Source organism: Procambarus clarkii, chromosome 66 (genome assembly GCF_040958095.1).
Source record: "Procambarus clarkii isolate CNS0578487 chromosome 66, FALCON_Pclarkii_2.0, whole genome shotgun sequence".
NCBI classification, from domain to species: Eukaryota; Metazoa; Arthropoda; class Malacostraca; order Decapoda; family Cambaridae; genus Procambarus; species Procambarus clarkii.
The window spans coordinates 23,044,002-23,064,001 of record NC_091215.1 but is presented as its reverse complement, the minus strand read 5'-3'; the positions used below and the strand labels follow the sequence as shown (position 1 = coordinate 23,064,001).

General features: G+C 45.8%; 1 protein-coding gene across 1 annotated transcript in view; it reads right to left on the bottom strand.

The window, feature by feature from the left end:
• LOC138355264 (fibrous sheath CABYR-binding protein-like) overlaps nt 1–17,528 on the bottom strand; it is an 87,578-nt gene extending 70,050 nt beyond the window's left edge. Inside the window, exon 1 of the mRNA XM_069310127.1 lies at nt 17,369–17,528. Within this exon, the coding sequence (XP_069166228.1) occupies nt 17,369–17,528 (160 nt within the window). The remainder of the gene's footprint in view (nt 1–17,368) is intronic.
• Nucleotides 17,529–20,000: the final 2,472 nt, after the last annotated feature.

Below are 20,000 nucleotides of genomic sequence, written 5' to 3'. Positions count from 1 at the left end.
CCCCTTACCCCTTCCTTTCTTAATCCTTCATACTCTCTCTCTCCCTCTACAGTCCACCCCGCCCACCCACTCACACAATCCCTACCGAGGTCTCGTTAATGACTCGTAAAGACGATAACTAAACATTACCTTAAGAGCCAAAACGGCGTCGTTCCCAATACCTTCTCCACCGTGACAGTCAACACGACGACATCATTGAAACCCCCCTTTCCCCTCCCCTCACCCCCCAACCCCCCCCCCTCTCCCCTCACCCCCCAACCCCCCCCCCCCTCCCCTCACCCCCCAACCCCCCCCCCCCTCCCCTCACCCCCCAACCCCCCCCCTCCCCTCCTTATGTGTCAACCTTGCAAGTACACCAACATTTGCAAACACCGATAAACATTACGTAAATGTTCTGACTTTTTCTTGCATCACACCTTTATTGGTCGTGCTACCAGCCATTATATATTTACCGAGGCTATTGGCCATGCTTCAGAAAACTGTCGACTTTGCATTACAAACATACGACAATAAAAATAATAATAATAATAATTGGGGCTTTTGGGTCATTATTGTGAGTCGGGTGGAACGGTAAACAGAAATTATGTATTTGGTTTTTAGCTGACGAAAACATTTTGGAACCTGAATTTGTATTTGTGAAAGCAGGAGTAGCATAAGGGAAGAATTACAATGATGATGACGAGTATAATGATAAGTCTGATGATATGATTGATAATGATGCTGAGAATAAGGATTTTGCACCAATGAAATCACACTAGCGGCGTGATATATATATATCTATGAGATGTTCTCAATGCGTGCGTTTGGGGCGACTTAGTCCGCAGGTTCGAATCTACCGCCCTGCTCCAAGATTAAATAATAATTATAATAATAATAACTACAGATAACAGGATGCTAATTATCTCTACACGAATCACGAAAAGCAACCTGAAGGGCATTAACTAAAGCCTTAAAGCCATATAAGAGGTCGATATTCGTCAAGAAAGAATTATTTCTACCTCACGAACTCACGAAAAATATACCACCAAGGCATTAATTGCCTCATGGTAAATCTAATCTACTGAGATCTACGATGAGGTAGATCTCCCTTGATCTACCTTATAGTAGATGATGTCTTAACATCAGGCAATAAGATTATATATATATATATATATATATATATATATATATATATATATATATATATATATATATATATATATATATATATATATATATTTATTTTCCCTATGTTTCCCCTACTTTCTGTCTCCTGTTTCTCTTCCGTTTCTCTTCCTTCTCTTTTCCTTGCTACCCACCCATCCTCCTCTTCCTGTCTCTACTTCCTGTTCCTTCCTCTCCTCTCAGCCCCCAACACTGACAGTGATTGATATTCGTTTCATTGTCAATTTATACACATTTTAAAAACATTTTATATTTTTCAGGACAAGTAAAAATTCCATCTATATTGATAAAGCAAGTTTGAGGCTGCGGGAAATATCTCTTCCCCTCTCTCTCTCTCTCTCTCTCTCTCTCTCTCTCTCTCTGTTTTTCTCTTTCACTCTCTCTGTTTTTCTCTTTCACTCTCTCTGTTTTTCTCTTTCACTCTCTCTGTTTTTCTCTTTCACTCTCTCTGTTTTTCTCTTTCACTCTCTCTGTTTTTCTCTTTCACTCACTCTCTGTTTATCACACACATATAACTCTATTACACACATATTAGTTGTAGTAGTGACAAGGAACAACAGTAGTTGGGTTGTTGTGGTTGGTGTGAAGTGGGATGGTGTATATATATATATATATATATATATATATATATATATATATATATATATATATATATATATATATATATATATATAAGACTGAAAACTCACACCCCATATAGTCCTGGGGACCATTCAGGCTTGTTCGCATATATATATATATATATATATATATATATATATATATATATATATATATATATATATATATATATATATATATATACAAGCTTGAATGGTCCCCAAGCCAATATGCAACAGAAATCTCAACACCCCAGAAGGGACTCGAACCCAAACAGCCAGGATCACTATGCAACTGGCGTACCTGGAACCTTAACCACTCGACCAACTGTGACCATGGATATGGGTGTGTCATTACCAGTGACAAAGAGAATACTTAAGCAAATATCTAATGAAGATCTCACCGACCTAACAAATACACAAAGACCTGAAAGTTGTAGCATTAAATATTATGATATCGTGAGGAGACATTCACATATGGGACTAATAGAACAAGAACCCGGCAATGTGATGTTATAGTGGCCAGAATACGCCTGGGATATAGACGTATCTCAAAACTTTCTTATAGATATAGCTTTCTCAAAACCCAAATGTCGAGTACACAATGTGTCAACTTTGTGAAAGAGAAAACATGCACTCTCTCTTGAACATTATATTGTAGAATGTCCCATATTGACTGACTTTCGCCCTCCTGGGCTAAGGTATGCTGAACTCTGTAACTACTACAAGAGTACTGGAACACTTGATGATATATTGGACTTGTACCCAAGATTGACCATGTAATGTATCAATTATACAATGTATGTATGTGATGTAACTATATACCTTGAGCTTGTAAAAGCACCTTAATCACTTTCAGTGATTAAGTGCTGAATCTGGTGATTAAGTGCTGGCCCCACTTAATCACCTTCAGTGATTAAGTGGGGCCAGTCTCTACTTGTTATAACTTGGTCCAACAGGCTGTTGCTTGCACCTGGCCGTAGGCCCACATATCCACTACAGTCCGGTTGGTCCAGCACTTCTTGCAAGAACTTATCTAATTGGTTTTTGAAGAAGTCCACTTTTGTTCCGGTAATATTTCTAATGCTTGCTGGGAGGGTGTTGAACAGCTGTGGCCCTCTGATGTCAAGACATCAGAGGTCCATATATTCATTCACCTGGGGTCTAGGAGGCTCGAACCGCGGACCCCATGTATGTCAAGCCGAGGCTATATCCACTAAGCTATGAGTAACCTTAATAAGGAAAGATTCCAAAAGCCACTATACCGCTGCTATGCTGGAATGTTCAACTCCCCCTTGACTACCGCTCAAGTATTATTAAAGAATACATTGCAACAGCGAACTATATAGACCGTCGATAATAACAGTTTGATAAAACACAGATCGAAGGTCTGTTTATTGGGCACTAATACTCGGCATAAAACACAGTTCCAAGGTGGTGTTTGATCAACAGGATCTGAAGCCAAACACCATTCAGAGGTTTAATAGCTTCAGCGATATCATCTCTTAAATCATGTACACAAGAAAATGCTCGTTGTATGTACTTTTTAATTTTTTTTGGTCCCCCCCCCCACAACTCAGTATTAAAGTATATCTTGCCAGGGCGAACTAGATAGCTGGCAATATAGACTTTGATAGACCGCTGATATCTCGAGTTTGGTCTGAACGGATTCTATTATTTCGGCTTAAGTGTAGATGTAGATATGAAATTGAAATTGAAATAAGTTTATTGAGGTAAAATACACACAAAGGGATAAGGTAGCTCAAGCTATTCTCACCCCGTTCAGTACAACGTGTTAATATATACATAGACACACATCACAAATAAACATATTGCCAAACATTCTGAGAGGTAAACATATACATTTCCTCCTTCACAAGTAGTATGGTATCAGACGTACACACAAATACTTTTATGACCTGTAGATATGATGTATCATCGTGTATTAGAGTGTTCTACGCGGCTAATTCTCGACACGGGTGTACGCTACAGGCTACTGGGTGTACTCAAGGTGTGAGGGCAAAGATCCGCGACACATAGGTGTGTGTACACAGGTTAGATTGGAGTACACTTAGAAGGAGTAAAGGTGTAAGTTTGCGGTGATTAGTTCTCTGTTTAGTGTGTGTGTGTGTGTGTGTGTGTGTGTGTGTGTGTGTGTGTGTGTGTGTGTGTGTGTGTGTGTGTTGAGTGGGTAGTTATTCATCAAATATAGCGCATGATTGTGTCTGTATTCACCTAGTTGTGCTTGCGTCGACCAGAAGACGACCTCTCCTGGTCGACGACTTCTCCTGGTCGACGACCTCTCCTGGTCGACGACCTCTCCTGGTCGACGACTTCTCCTGGTCGACGACCTCTCCTAGTCGACGACTTCTCCTGGTCGACGACCTCTCCTGGTCGACGACTTCTCCTGGTCGACGACCTCTCCTGGTCGACGACCTCTCCTGGTCGACGACTTCTCCTGGTCGACGACCTCTCCTAGTCGACGACTTCTCCTGGTCGACGACCTCTCCTAGTCGACGACCTCTCCTGGTCGACGACCTCTCCTGGTCGACGACCTCTCCTGGTCGACGACCTCTCCTGGTCGACGACCAGGAGAGGTTATAGACGTTTCTGCTGGTATTTAACAGAGCAGGAATAACAGAGTCCTACTCCTCTCCTCTGGCTGTTTGAAATCAGGTTTCTATTCGCATTCTTCAGTTAAAATTTATGTATCATGTTTTTTTTTTCTTTAATCTTGTTTAACGTTATATTACATTGATTAGCATTCATTTTGATTGTTAGGAATTCAAGCTGCCTATGTTAAGATCACTATAATAGTTTAAATTTCAAATTATTAATTTTGAAACCACATACAAGAAAAAAAAAAAACATGGAAATTTAACCTTCTTGCTAGAGATTTAGAAACCCCTTTTGTGGCATCTCAGGGAAAAAAAACCTATCTTAGAAACCTATGTCGGCAAATTAAAATTTCAGATAAAATTTTCGAAAATATCTTCATTTTAGAAAAAAAAACAGCAATTTAATAATCATGTTAGTGCTTTAGAAACCAACCACAATGGCTAAATCCGAAAACGATACATATACTCATTAAAAAAAAAAACGCACAGACCTTGCCATGCTTTCGGGGCTCAACGTCCCCGCGGCCCGGTCCTCGACCAGGCTTAGAAACCACCCCCCAAGCATGTTTAGAAGTTACGTCACAAGGTTTAGAACTCGCCAAATGAAATTCAGAAACCACGTCAACCGGAATTGAAAAATCGAGGCAGAAATCCATTACCTGACTGGTCGGGGTGACGGGTGAAATCAATCATAAAGTTGATTAGCAAATCACAATATTTATCGGGGGATTGTAAATAAATGAAGGAAGGGGGGGAAGGGGAGGGAGGAAAGTTAAAGCAAGGGGGGAAGAGAGAGGGGGGGAGGGGGGGGGGGAGGGGAGGGGAGGGTGGGGGGGGAGGGGAGGGGGGGGAGGGGAAGGAAGAAGAAGGGGGGGGCTTTTTTTTTGCTTTGTTTAAACCTGTCATTTGGCCATGAGGTTCTGCTGTCATCATGTCATGCCTGAATTGAACTTATTTATGTCCGAGAGAGAGAGAGAGAGAGAGAGAGAGAGAGAGAGAGAGAGAGAGAGAGAGAGAGAGAGAGAGAGAGAGAGAGAGAGAGAGAGAGAGAGAGAGGGAGAGAGAGAGAGAGAATCCTTGCGGGTAGCTTTACTTAGTTTTTAACATTAATTGGGGCTGGGTACGTGCACAACATGGTCGGGTCGAGTTGCTATAAGTAAAATTGAGTACCTTTTGAGTGCATTCATTCAAGCTTGGTAATAGGCTGTGTCATTATAGTGGCTAGCAGTGAAGTTAGGGTGACAGAGAGAGAGAGAGAGAGAGAGAGGTGTCTTAGTACTACTTGCTAGTGTGATGTGTGCGTTCACCTAGATCTTCTGTTCACCCAATGTGTAGGGTGAATAGATCTCCTGAGGTATGGAGTCTTCATCTAAAAATATATATATATATATATATATATATATATATATATATATATATATATATATATATATATATATATATATATATATATATATATGACAGTATCAGACCACGAAGGAAGAATTGAAACAGGAATTTTCTTAAGTACTTTCGTATTTTAACAAGACCCTTTGACCCTTCTGAAGATGTATTGTTAAATACGAAAGTACTTAAGGAAATTCCTGTTTCAATTCTTCCTCCGTGGACTGACACTGTCACATTTTTCATCACGTGTTAATTTTCGTGATTTACACACACACACACACACACACACACACACACACACACACACACACACACACACACACACACACACACACACAAGGGGCACACGCACAAGGGGACACAGGTGGAAACTGAGTGGCCAAATGAGCCACAGAGATATTAGAAAAAAACTTTTTTAGTGTCAGAGTGGTTGACAAATGGAATGCATTAGGAAGTGATGTGGTGGAGACTGACTCCATACACAGTTTCAAGTGTAGATATGACAGAGCCCGATAGGCTCAGGAATCTGTACACCAGTTGATTGACGGTTGAGAGGCGGGACCAAAGAGCCAGAGCTCAACCCCCGCAAGCACAATTAGGCGAGCACAATTAGGTGAGAACACACACACACACACACCTTTCTAAATGTATAATTTTAAACTGTAGTTATCAATACAAATATAAAACTACCTATTTTACCCTACAAAATAGGGCAAGTGTCTCGTAGGGAGTGAGAGTAATAGGAGTCTAAATTAATTGATGATTAAAGATTAAGCCCCCCCCGAAAAGATGGCATGGGCATGAATAGCCCCGTAATAGGGATGGAGGGGCGAGCATGGGGTACCTTGGGACTCTGGGGTAGGGTATGGGGGGGGGGGGGGAGAAATAGGGAGCAGGGAGCTCTAATGGGGGGCAATGGGAAATGGGTGACTTGGGTGATATATACTGGATAATGACTAAAGTATATGGAATTATCGACGCCCAGGCCCACACACACTCGCTCTAAGTTAAGGCAAATAGCCTTTGCTACTCATGCTAATTTAAGGATTTTTGTTACTCCTTTTCGGTCACCTTTGTGGGTTTTGTTTTGTTTACTCGCTAAGCCTGCGACCCCTTCAACCCCCCCCCCTCCCCCCCCCCTCCCCCCCCCCCCCCTCACTCTACAATTTTTTTCATACCACTACCACTACCACCATCATCGCTACTACCACACCACCAACACCAACACCACCACTACCACACCACCAACACCACCACTACCACACCACCAACACCACCACAACCACACCACCAATACCACACTAACACCACCACCACCACACTACCACTACCACACCACCACCAATACTACCAACACCATCACCACCACCACCACACCACACCACCACACCACACCACCACCACCACACCACCCCCTCCACACCTACACCACCACACCCCCCCCTCCCCGAGCACTGACAAGGGTAGCTAACATTAATGACCCAACGACACGCTTAATGGCCTCAACGCTGATAATACACAAGCCTGTACGTATGAGAGACGAAATTAAGCATAAGGGTGCCAATGGTGCCAACGGTGCCATCCAGATATCATATGTCCATTATGATATCTGGACAGATATCATAATGTCCAGTGTCTTTAATTAAGGCTAACTCAACCTAGTATTATCCTCGTGGGATATAGAGGGGGGGTTAGGAGAGAGAGAGAGAGAGAGAGAGAGAGAGAGAGAGAGAGAGAGAGAGAGAGAGAGAGAGAGAGAGAGAGAGAGAGAGAGAGAGAGAGAGAGAGAGACGGCAAGCGTGAGACCAATAGAGCGATAGACAGAAAAACATAATAGATGTCTAACCAATAGTCTACCCAATAAGTTCGACACACAGGCTGGAGGGAGCAAGGCCGCCTAGGCGACAATATAGAGCCATATAAACCACAGCTAATGAGAGGAAATAAAGAAAAATAGAACAAGAAAACACATTAAATAGACAAGACCCCCCTAAAAAAAATAAACCACGTACTCCCTTACAAAATGTAAACAAAAAACCGAATCACATCCAGTAAAAAACAAAACAAAAAATCACCAAACCCCATACGGCAGAGTAACACCATCACAAAGCAGACGGTCCATGGCCCTTCCCCACCCCCCTACAGTATGGGGGGAGGGGTAATGGCCCCCTCCCCCCACTAGCGTGAGAGCAATGGCCCTCCTCCTTCCCCCCCCCCCCCACTCACTGGATAATCTCGGGGCCGTTCAATAGTGGCATGCAATGCGGCCTAGACTTACAAGGAATTGCAACTCAAAACGAGGCTATGGATATAGAATGTGTTTCCTTCAGATGTTGCAGCCTCAGAGGGAAGGCAGGCAATGGTTGTACGATACAGTGGTACAGTGGTACAGTGATACAGTGATACAGTGGTACAGTGGTACAGTGGTACAGTGGTTTAGCTGGGTCGGGATATATACGTTATTACGTGTACAGGTCTGAGATCTTATAGCTGTGACGTGCACTCTATATATATATATATATATATATATATATATATATATATATATATATATATATATATATATATATATATATACATATATAATGTCTGTTTACCCCCATTCTGTTACATTATCAGACCTGCCTCCACCCTTGAGTATTTTGTACGTTGAGATCATGTCTACCCTTTATTCCCTTCTCTTCAGTAGCAACGTGTGAGGCTTAATTATTTTATGATTTACTTGTAGGTCATACCTCTCAGCTCTGGGACCAGTGTAGTGACTCGGTGAGTGGTAAGGTGAAAGAAACAACAGTGACCACATAATTCATCACCCTAACAAAGCCAACCATTCATAACCCCCTAAAAAAATGTATTCCCCCCCACCATCGACAAAAAAAAATTATACAATACCTCCCCCCATTTTTCCCCCCTCTTTCAAAATAAATCGGACCTTCAATATACTGTAGGGGTGATATATGAAGCATGGACGAGGAGGGGGAGGGGGGAGGTAGGAGGGGGGGGGAAGGGGAAGAAGGGGGGTTGGGGGAGTGTGGAGTACAATGCTTATGATGACTGCTGTGTAGTGAGGAAGAGGGGTGGGAGGTAGGGGGAGACGGGAAAGGGGGGGAGAGGGGGGGGGCAGCGCTGGCCAGCCGTACCTGACAGGTAGGTGAGGTTAATTATTGACACCTTGATTAAGTGGTAAGTGAGGAGTGACAGGTGAAACGTGGCTCTCTCTCTCTCTCTCTCTCTCTCTCTCTCTCTCTCATAAACACACACACTCTAGCATGATCTGTGTTGGTACCACACATGGCAGAGAGAGAGAGAGAGAGAGAGAGAAAGAGAGAGAGTGAGAGAGAGAGAGACAGCGAGAGAGAGACAGCGAGAGAGAGAGAGAGAGAGAGACAGCGAGAGAGAGAGAGAGAGAGAGAGAGAGAGAGAGAGAGAGAGAGAGAGAGAGAGAGAGAGAGAGAGAGAGAGAGAGAGAGAGACAACAACAGTTAATAAGGGTTCTGGGTATGAATAAAAATTATCCTTAAAACAACCATCTCATCTCTCTCTCTCTCAATTATTTGAATAGTGTGAGGGGGGAGCAGGAAGAGAGGGGAGAGCAATGTGTGAAAAGAGCAGTGAAAGCAGCACCTATTGGGCAGGGTGGTGTGGAGGGGAGGGGGGGGGTGGCTGCAAGAGAGGAAGGAGAGGAGGGGGATGGGGATGCTTCAGGATGAAGATGGATAGATGGATAGTGAAAAATGCTGAGTGCCCCTCCCTTGGAAGCTGTATGGAGTCACTCTATGGAACCGAAGAATGAGTAGAAGGCCGTGTGAGTGGATAAAGATAGATATATACATGGATATAAATATATAGGATACAGGTTTTATTTTTTGCAAGTGGGAGGAGGATAAGATTGATGTTGATGGTATGGATTAATCCCTGTAGCCTGAACGATGAGGATAATCCCCTTTTGTTTACTTAAAATAAAAATCCTATCAATAAACAGTTTTTTTAAAGTGAATTTGTGCTTTAATATTGTAGAGACTTTAAGAAATAAATGAGTATCCGCTCACTGAGGGGTTAAGGGAAAGTAGGGAAGGGGGTGGTGAGGTGGAATTTACCCCACTGAGTATTTACCCATCACTGACTATAGGGGAATTGAGCTCTAGCTCTGCATCCTCCACATGTTAGTCTCGTTGTTCCCGAAACCTCTTTATTGAACTATTCTGGTGCTCAAAATTTTTTTGTAGAATGTTACTGGTCGAAGGATGGGGGGGGGGGTACTAGTTGAACTGGTTGAACTAGTTGAACCAGTTCACTACTAGCACTAGTGTTAGTAGATAGAAATAGGACGCTAGTAGATATTTTTAGAATGCTGAAAGTAGAAGTGCTAGAAAATACAGAAAAGGGATGCAAGTAGATATAGTAGATACAGGTAGAATGCAAGTAGATGCAGCCAGGGGGGTGTGATTGGGGTGCAAGGAGATTGGGGGGGGGGGGTAGTTAATATTACTCGCCAGATTAATGATGATCAATGGTTAGTAGTTTATTTCTAAGCTCAATATTCTCACACTATATTGATGCTCTCTGGAGCTCAATACTCTCACATCAGTTCTGTGAGCATTCCTACAATTCTTGTTTTTCTATAAACCACATTATATTTTTAATATAATTTAAAAAAAAGAAAAGAATGGTAATCATATCTCCTAAGGTCACACACACACACTGGGACCTGGTAGCCTGGTGGATAGCGCGCAGGACTCGTAATTCTGTGGCGCGGGTTCGATTCCCGCACCAGGCAAAAAGAAATGGGCAAAGTTTCTTTCACCCTGAATGCCCCTGTTACCTAGCAGTAAATAGGTACCTGGGAGTTAGTCAGCTGTCACGGGCTGCTTCCTGGGGTGTGTGTGTGTGTGGTGTGGAGAGAAAAAAAAGTAGTTAGTAAACAGTTGATTGACAGTTGAGAGGCGGGCCGAAAGAGCAAAGCTCAACCCCCGCAAACACAACTTGGTGAATACATCATGGAACATCTATTAGGTGAGTACACACACACACACACACACACCCTCAGGAATCTGTACACCAGTTAATTGACAGTTGAGAGGCGGGACCAAAGAGCCAAAGCTCAACCCCCCGCAAGCACAATTAGGTGAACACACACACACACACACACACACACACACACACACACACACACACACTATTTCTCACTCAATAGTCAATTTAATTCCCCCATTACTCTCTTAAACCTAAAAAAAAAAAAAAAATTACTCTAAGGCTGTCGATAGCATCTAATGAAGAACCGAAAATGAGATGTTACGAAAAACGCTGTAGGAATGAGAACGACTTGAGAGAGAGAGAGAAGCGACTCTGGACGCCAGGAAGCCATCCGTTCGAGCTAAGGATAGGGACAGATAGTCGGGTGGTGATGATGGAGGCATCTGGGGGATAGGGGACGTAGAAGGGTTTCAAGAATCAGGAGATATGACATCAACCTTCGAGAAGTGAAGGTTCAAGTTCGTTTATTGAGACCATTAACATCTTCCAAAAGGGATTGTGTATAGCTTTTAAGGATATTTCTATCCTCCAAGAGGTGGGTAGGTAGGGAGGGATGCCACCGGTGGGAGCCGGTGGCTGACCGGACAGAACACTGGACGCGTGATCCTGTGGCCCCGGGTTCGATACCGGGCGCCGGCGAGAAACAATGAGCAGAGTTTCTTTCACCCTATGCCCCTGTTACCTAGCAGTAAAATAGGTACCTGGGTGTTAGTCAGCTGTCACGGGCTGCTTCCTGGGGGTGGAGGCCTGGTCGAGGACCGGGCCGCGGGGACACTAAAGCCCCGAAATCATCTCAAGATAACCTCAAGATAGGTAGGGGGAGGGGGGGTCGTCGCTGTAGTGTGCTAGCCCATGTGGATGGATAGTAATCTGGGATAGGTTCTTCGGTCTGAGGAACGTGTGGTGTAAGCCCGACAAATATAATTAGTCAATCAAGTGTTTTGGGTTTAAAGTTAGGCGTGTGGTTAATTGGTTCTACGGAGTTTGTTTGGAAAATTCGGTGTGTGTGTGTGTGTGTGTGTGTGTGTGTGTGTACTCACCTAGTTGTACTCACCTAGTTGTGTTTGCGGGGGTTGAGCTCTGGCTCTTTGGTCCCGCCTCTCAACCGTCAATCAACAGGTGTACAGGTTCCTGAGCCTATGTATGTGTGTGTGTGTGTGTGTGTTTGTGTATGTGTGTGTGTGTGTGTGTGTGTGTGTGTGTGTGTGTGTGTGTGTGTGTGTGTGTGTAATTACCTAAGTGTAATTACCTAAGTGTAGTTACAGGATGAGAGCTACGCTCGTGGTGTCCCGTCTTCCCAGCACTCTTTGTCATATAACGCTTTGAAACTACTGACGGTCTTGGCCTCCACCACCTTCTCACCCAACTTGTTCCAACCGTCTACCACTCTGTGTGTGTGTGTGTGTGTGTGTGTGTGTGTGTGTGTGTGTGTGTGTGTGTGTGTGTGTGTGTGTGTGTGTGTGTGTGTGTCTATGCTTAAGCACTTCAGTAAATAAGTTCCCACAGTTCAGCAACTCGCCGCGTACACTATTGTAAATACACTATTGTATTATCTGCATTATTACTTATATACTTATTACTGCATTATCTGCATTGTATTATCTGTATATTATCTGCATTTTTGTAAATGTTTGCGGTTTTATAGGTAGGGCCCCCCCCCCCACGCTGGTGCTGCATACTCTCACACTGGTCTGACGTATGTTGCATAAGACATTTCAAATGAACCAATAATTAGACTGATCGACTGATCGAAAATTGTTAAGGAAAGGGGATGGAATAGGAATTAGAGACATAGAGAAAGGAAGGAAGGAGAGAGGGAACTCATTCGAAAGGGGAAAAGAAATGGAGAAAAACTAAAATGCTGCATAAGATGGAAGTGAATGTAGCGGAGGGAGGGGGGAGAGGGTGAAGGGGGGGGGGGGGAAGGGGGTGAAAGGGGGGGGGGGGAAGGGGGGTGAAAGGGGGGGGGGTTGAATAGCTAGAAAATTTAGATTAATGAGAAAGAAAAGATGGAAGAGGAAAAAAGGGAGGGGGGGAGCTGAGAGAGGGGGGGAGCTGAGAGGGAGGAGGGGGGGGAGCTGAGAGAGGGGGGGGGGAGTAGGGGAATAATGTGGAAAGGGAAGGAGGGCTCTAATGATCAAGGGAAGAACGGGAGAAGGGAGAGAGAAGGGGGGGGGGGGGGGGGAGGAAAAGGGGGGGGGGTGGGGGGGAGGAAAAGGGGGGGGGGTGGGGGGGAGGAAAAGGGGGGGGGGTGGTGGTACACAACCCCATTTTTTCCCCCATACGGGGCTTTTTCTATTGAGAATAATTTCCCTAATCAATTCTCTTCCCCTCTGTAATTAAGTCGAATTATTCTTGCAAATTATATGATTCATTGCTCAATAGTTAGACAGGGTAGTTGTGGCCAGGGTAATTCGGGTCATTAGAGGCCATGATCTCGTAATTTGGACCAGGGTGTACAGGTGACCTTTGACCCTATTTAAAGCACTTGAAAGGAAATTGACATCAATTCGTGTTTCTTGAATTAATATGTTTGTGTTGCTTGGTTTAATTTGTTTAGGTAATGTGGTTTGCGAAGGTTATCTTGAGGTTATCTTGAGGTTATCTTGAGATGATTTCGGGGATTTTAGTGTCCCCGCGGCCCGGTCCTCGACCAGGCCTCCACCCCCAGGAAGCAGCCCGTGACAGCTGACTAACACCCAGGTACCTATTTTACTGCTAGGTAACAGGGGCATAGGGTGAAAGAAACTCTGCCCATTGTTTCTCGCCGGTGCCTGGGATCGAACCCAGGACCACAGGATCACAAGTCCCGCGTGCTGTCCGCTCGGCCGACCGGCTCCCTGTTGCAACTAAGGTTGCAATAATATTGTGATTATCTCATTAGTATTCAGAAGAGCAATAGGTGGTGTAAGTTGTTGTAGTGTTTACATAGTAGTGACGACGCTGGAGTGAGGTTTAGCTCTTGGTACCCCGTCTATAAGGCCTTCTTGTACATGCTTCACTGTGGAAAACCAACGGGTTTTCTTCCTATTGGGGAGTGTTGTACAGGCTGCTATGGTGGTGTGTCCACTCACAGGATGAGTGACGCTGCCCAATACTGTCACTATGGCGGTGTGTCCACTCACAGGATGAGTGGCGCTGCCCAATACTGTCACTATGGCGGTGTGTCCACTCACAGGATGAGTGGCGCTGCCCAATACTGTCACTATGGCGGTGTGTCCACTCACAGGATGAGTGGCGCTGCCCAATACTGTCACTATGGCGGTGTGTCCACTCACAGGATGAGTGGCGCTGCCCAATACTGTCACTATGGCGGTGTGTCCACTCACAGGATGACTGGCGTTGCCCAATACTGTCACTATGGCGGTGTGTCCACTCACAGGATGAGTGGCGCTGCCCAATACTGTCACTATGGCGGTGTGTCCACTCACAGGATGAGTGGCGCTGCCCAATACTGTCACTATGGCGGTGTGTCCACTCACAGGATGACTGGCGTTGCCCAATACTGTCACTATGGCGGTGTGTCCACTCACAGGATGAGTGGCGCTGCCCAATACTGTCACTATGGCGGTGTGTCCACTCACAGGATGAGTGGCGCTGCCCAATACTGTCACTATGGCGGTGTGTCCACTCACAGGATGAGTGGCCCTGCCCAATACTGTCACTATGGCGGTGTGTTCACTCACAGGATGAGTGGCACTGCCCAATACTGTCACTATGGCGGTGTGTCCACTCACAGGATGAGTGGCGCTGCCCAATACTGTCACTATGGCGGTGTGTTCACTCACAGGATGAGTGACGCTGCCCAATACTGTCACTATGGCGGTGTGTCCACTCACAGGATGAGTGACGCTGCCCAATACTGTCACTATGGCGGTGTGTCCACTCACAGGATGAGTGGCGCTGCCCAATACTGTCACTATGGCGGTGTGTCCACTCACAGGATGACTGGCGTTGCCCAATACTGTCACTATGGCGGTGTGTCCACTCACAGGATGAGTGGCGCTGCCCAATACTGTCACTATGGCGGTGTGTCCACTCACAGGATGAGTGGCGCTGCCCAATACTGTCACTATGGCGGTGTGTCCACTCACAGGATGACTGGCGTTGCCCAATACTGTCACTATGGCGGTGTGTCCACTCACAGGATGAGTGGCGCTGCCCAATACTGTCACTATGGCGGTGTGTCCACTCACAGGATGAGTGGCCCTGCCCAATACTGTCACTATGGCGGTGTGTTCACTCACAGGATGAGTGGCACTGCCCAATACTGTCACTATGGCGGTGTGTCCACTCACAGGATGAGTGGCGCTGCCCAATACTGTCACTATGGCGGTGTGTTCACTCACAGGATGAGTGACGCTGCCCAATACTGTCACTATGGCGGTGTGTCCACTCACAGGATGAGTGACGCTGCCCAATACTGTCACTATGGCGGTGTGTCCACTCACAGGATGAGTGGCGCTGCCCAATACTGTCACTATGGCGGTGTGTCCACTCACAGGATGAGTGGCGCTGCCCAATACTGTCACTATGGCGGTGTGTCCACTCACAGGATGAGTGGCACTGCCCAATACTGTCACTATGGCGGTGTGTTCACTCACAGGATGAGTGGCCCTGCCCAATACTGTCACTATGGCGGTGTGTCCACTCACAGGATGAGTGGCACTGCCCAATACTGTCACTATGGCGGTGTGTCCACTCACAGGATGAGTGGCGCTGCCCAATACTGTCACTATGGCGGTGTGTCCACTCACAGGATGAGTGGCACTGCCCAATACTGTCACTATGGCGGTGTGTCCACTCACAGGATGAGTGGCGCTGCCCAATACTGTCACTATGGCGGTGTGTCCACTCACAGGATGAGTGGCACTGCCCAATACTGTCACTATGGCGGTGTGTCCACTCACAGGATGAGTGGCGCTGCCCAATACTGTCACTATGGCGGTGTGTCCACTCACAGGATGAGTGGCGCTGCCCAATACTGTCACTATGGCGGTTTGTCCACTCACAGGATGAGTGGCGCTGCCCAATACTGTCACTATGGCGGTGTGTCCACTCACAGGATGAGTGGCGCTGCCCAATACTGTCACTATGGCGGTTTGTCCACTCACAGGATGAGTGGCGCTGCCCAATACTGTCACTATGGCGGTGTCTCCACTCACAGGATGAGTGGCCCTGCCCAATACTGTCACTATGGCGGTGTGTTCACTCACAGGATGAGTGACGCTGCCCAATACTGTCACTATGGCGGTGTGTTCACTCACAGGATGAGTGACGCTGCCCAATACTGTCACTATGGCGGTGTGTCCACTCACAGGATGAGTGACGCTGCCCAATACTGTCACTATGGCGGTGTGTTTACTCACAGGATGAGTGGCCCTGCCCAATACTGTCACTATGGCGGTGTGTTCACTCACAGGATGAGTGGCGCTGCCCAATACTGTCACTATGGCGGTGTGTCCACTCACAGGATGAGTGACGCTGCCCAATACTGTCACTATGGCGGTGTGTTCACTCACAGGATGAGTGGCGCTGCCCAATACTGTCACTATGGCGGTGTGTTCACTCACAGGATGAGTGACGCTGCCCAATACTGTCACTATGGCGGTGTGTTCACTCACAGGATGAGTGACGCTGCCCAATACTGTCACTATGGCGGTGTGTCCACTCACAGGATGAGTGGCGCTGCCCAATACTGTCACTATGGCGGTGTGTTCACTCACAGGATGAGTGACGCTGCCCAATACTGTCACTATGGCGGTGTGTTCACTCACAGGATGAGTGGCCCTGCCCAATACTGTCACTATGGCGGTTTGTCCACTCACAGGATGAGTGGCGCTGCCCAATACTGTCACTATGGCGGTGTGTCCACTCACAGGATGAGTGACGCTGCCCAATACTGTCACTATGGCGGTGTGTTCACTCACAGGATGAGTGGCTCTGCCCAATACTGTCACTATGGCGGTGTGTCCACTCAGAGGATGAGTGACGCTGCCCAATAAACTCGCCCCTCGGGGCAAAACTATGCAGTTAACTTTCCTGATGTTTGGAAGTCTTTTGAGTCGAGTCTGGCCTGAAAGTTGTGGATGGAGGTGGCTTCCGGAGCTTCTTGCAGTTCATTTTATTTGCAAAGGATCAGTACAGTACCGATTTTATTGCATTTACAGCTTCTACTTATGTCCTCTTATCTTACTTTCCATCTGCTTCATCTTTATTATATTACTCAGTATTTTGTATGGTTGGATCATATCCCTCTTTTCTCCTCTGTGGCTTGCGATTGAATTCCCCAAAACTCGTTCTCGCAGCATAATTCTTAGTTCTTGTAATAATCGTGTTTTTTCTGTTTTGTATTTTTGCTTCACAATGTTTGAATTCCAGTGATGGGTGTTCCAATATCGGCTCAATACAGCCTGTGAAGGTTTCGAACTGTCGTTCTAGAGTGTGTTAGGATCTCAAAGATACCGATGTTAGTTCTAGGGTGTCTAGTGTCTAGGTTTGTTTACTAGGTTAGTCTAGATTAGGTGTCTAGGTGTTTAAACGGTGTTGTATTGGAACTACAGATACCGATAATAGATACCGTCTGGTCTCCTTCTTTCCTTCCCATCTTCATTACCTTGCACTTGTTGGGATTCATTTCTAGCAGCCATTCGTCTGATTTCTTCTGGAGTTTGTCAAGGTCTTCCTGTAACTTCCTGCAGTCCTCGTCTGTTTTTGTATTCCTCATTTGCTTACGTGTCTCACCTCCCACCACTCGGGGGAGGTCATTCACTGAAATTTGAGGCAGGACTGGAGTTTGGTTCGAACCCTTTTGAGAACCGCATTCAGGTTCAAATACGTTTACTGAGACAATACAATTCATCTCAAAGGGATAGAGTAGTCTAGGCTATTTCTACCCCCCCCCCTCAAGAACCGCATTTGTCACACACACACACACACACACACACACACACACACACACACACACACACACACACACATACACACACACATACACACACACACACACACACACACACACACACACACACACACACACACACACACACATACACACACACACACACACACACACACACACACACACACACACACACACACACATACACACACACACACACACACACACATCGGTTGAGAGGCGGGACCAAAGAGCCAGAGCTCAACCCCCGCAAACACAACTAGGTGAGTACACACACACACACACACACACAAGGGGACCTAAATCATGGAGAGATAAATTGGGAATCAAGGAATCCCCATGGAGGGGACGAAACGTGGGGAGCAAAATTAGTAGATGTTATAGACAGGAATTTCCTGACACAACATGTGAAGGAAGACACAAGGGAAAGAGGAGGAGATGCACCGAGCCTATTAGACCTGATTTTCACCCAGAACGTAGAAGATATCGAGAATTTAGAGCATGAAATACCTCTAGGGGCCAGTGACCATTGTGTCCTAGTCTTTGACTACATGATGGAATTCAAACTTATGACCATGGGACAAGAGATCTGGGAAAGGAGAGCTGACTACAGGAAAGGGGACTATATGAGGATAAGGGACTATCTGGGTGAAGTGCAGTGGGAGGAAGAAATTAGAGGAAAAACAGTCCAAGATATGATGGACCTAGTCATACAGAAATGCCAGGAGGCCGAAGAGAGATTTATACCAACGGTAAAGGGAAAAAATAAGAAGGAATATAATAACCCATGGTTTAATAGACAGTGTCAGGAAGCAAAAATGGCCAGCAGACGGGAGTGGAGGAAGTACAGAAGACAAAGAACAGAGGACAACAGAAGCAGATACAACAGAGCTAGGAACGATTACATTAACATAAGACGAACATCGGAAAGGGACTATGAGAACGATATTGCAATCAAAGCGAAAAAACAACCCAAGTTACTACACAGTCATATAAGAAGAAAAATGTCGGTGAACGACCAAGTGACAAGACTAAGGAAGACAGAGGGGGCATATACTGAAAGTGACAAGGAAATCTGCGAGGCACTGAATGCCAGTTTCCATGGAGTGTTCACTACCGAGCCTGAGCAGCTCCCATTGTTGGAAGGGGTTACCCTAGATGAAAGACTATCAGATATAGAGGTGACAGCAGAGGAGGTAATGAAACAGTTGACAACTCTAGATGCAACTAAAGCAGTTGGACCAGACAAAGTATCACCGTGGATACTAAAAGAAGCAGCACAGGCCCTCAGCGTGCCTCTGGCAATGATCTTTAATGAGTCACTTATGTCAGGAGAATTGCCCAGTTGCTGGAAGAAGGCAAATGTCGTGCCGATCTTCAAGAAAGGAGATAGGGAGGAGGCACTTAACTACAGACCTGTATCACTGACAAGCATCCCCTGTAAAATACTGGAAAGAATAATTAGGCTGCGACTGGTTGCACACCTGGAGAACATTAGGTTTGTGACCAAACATCAACATGGGTTCTGGACAGGGAAATCGTGCCTAACAAACCTTCTGGAATTCTATGATAAAATAACGAGGATAAGACAGGACAGAGATGGTTGGGCAGACTGCATATTTCTGGACTGCCAAAAAGCCTTTGATACAGTACCGCACATGAGACTGCTGTTCAAGCTCGAGAGGCAGGCGGGGGTGGGGGGAAAGGTCCTAGAATGGATAAGGAACTACCTAACAGGAAGGAGCCAAAGAGTTACGGTAAGGGGCGAGAAGTCGGACTGGCGAACAGTAACAAGTGGAGTACCACAAGGATCGGTGCTGGGACCAATTCTATTTCTTGTATATGTTAACGACATGTTTACAGGCGTAGAGTCCTACATGTCGATGTTTGCGGATGATGCAAAGTTGATGAGAAGAGTTGTGACAGATGAGGATTGCAGGATCCTCCAAGAGGACCTGAACAGATTGCAGAGATGGTCAGAGAAATGGCTACTAGAATTCAACACGAGCAAATGTAAAGTTATGGAAATGGGACTAGGAGATAGGAGACCAAAGGGACAGTACACAATGAAGGGGAACAGCCTACCTGTAACGACGCGTGAAAGAGACCTGGGGGTGGACGTAACACCTAATCTATCTCCTGAGGCACATATTAATAGGATAACGACAGCAGCGTACTCTACACTGGCAAAAGTTAGAACATCATTCAGAAACCTAAGTAAGGAGGCATTTAGGGCGCTTTACACTGCCTACGTAAGGCCAGTCTTAGAGTATGCCG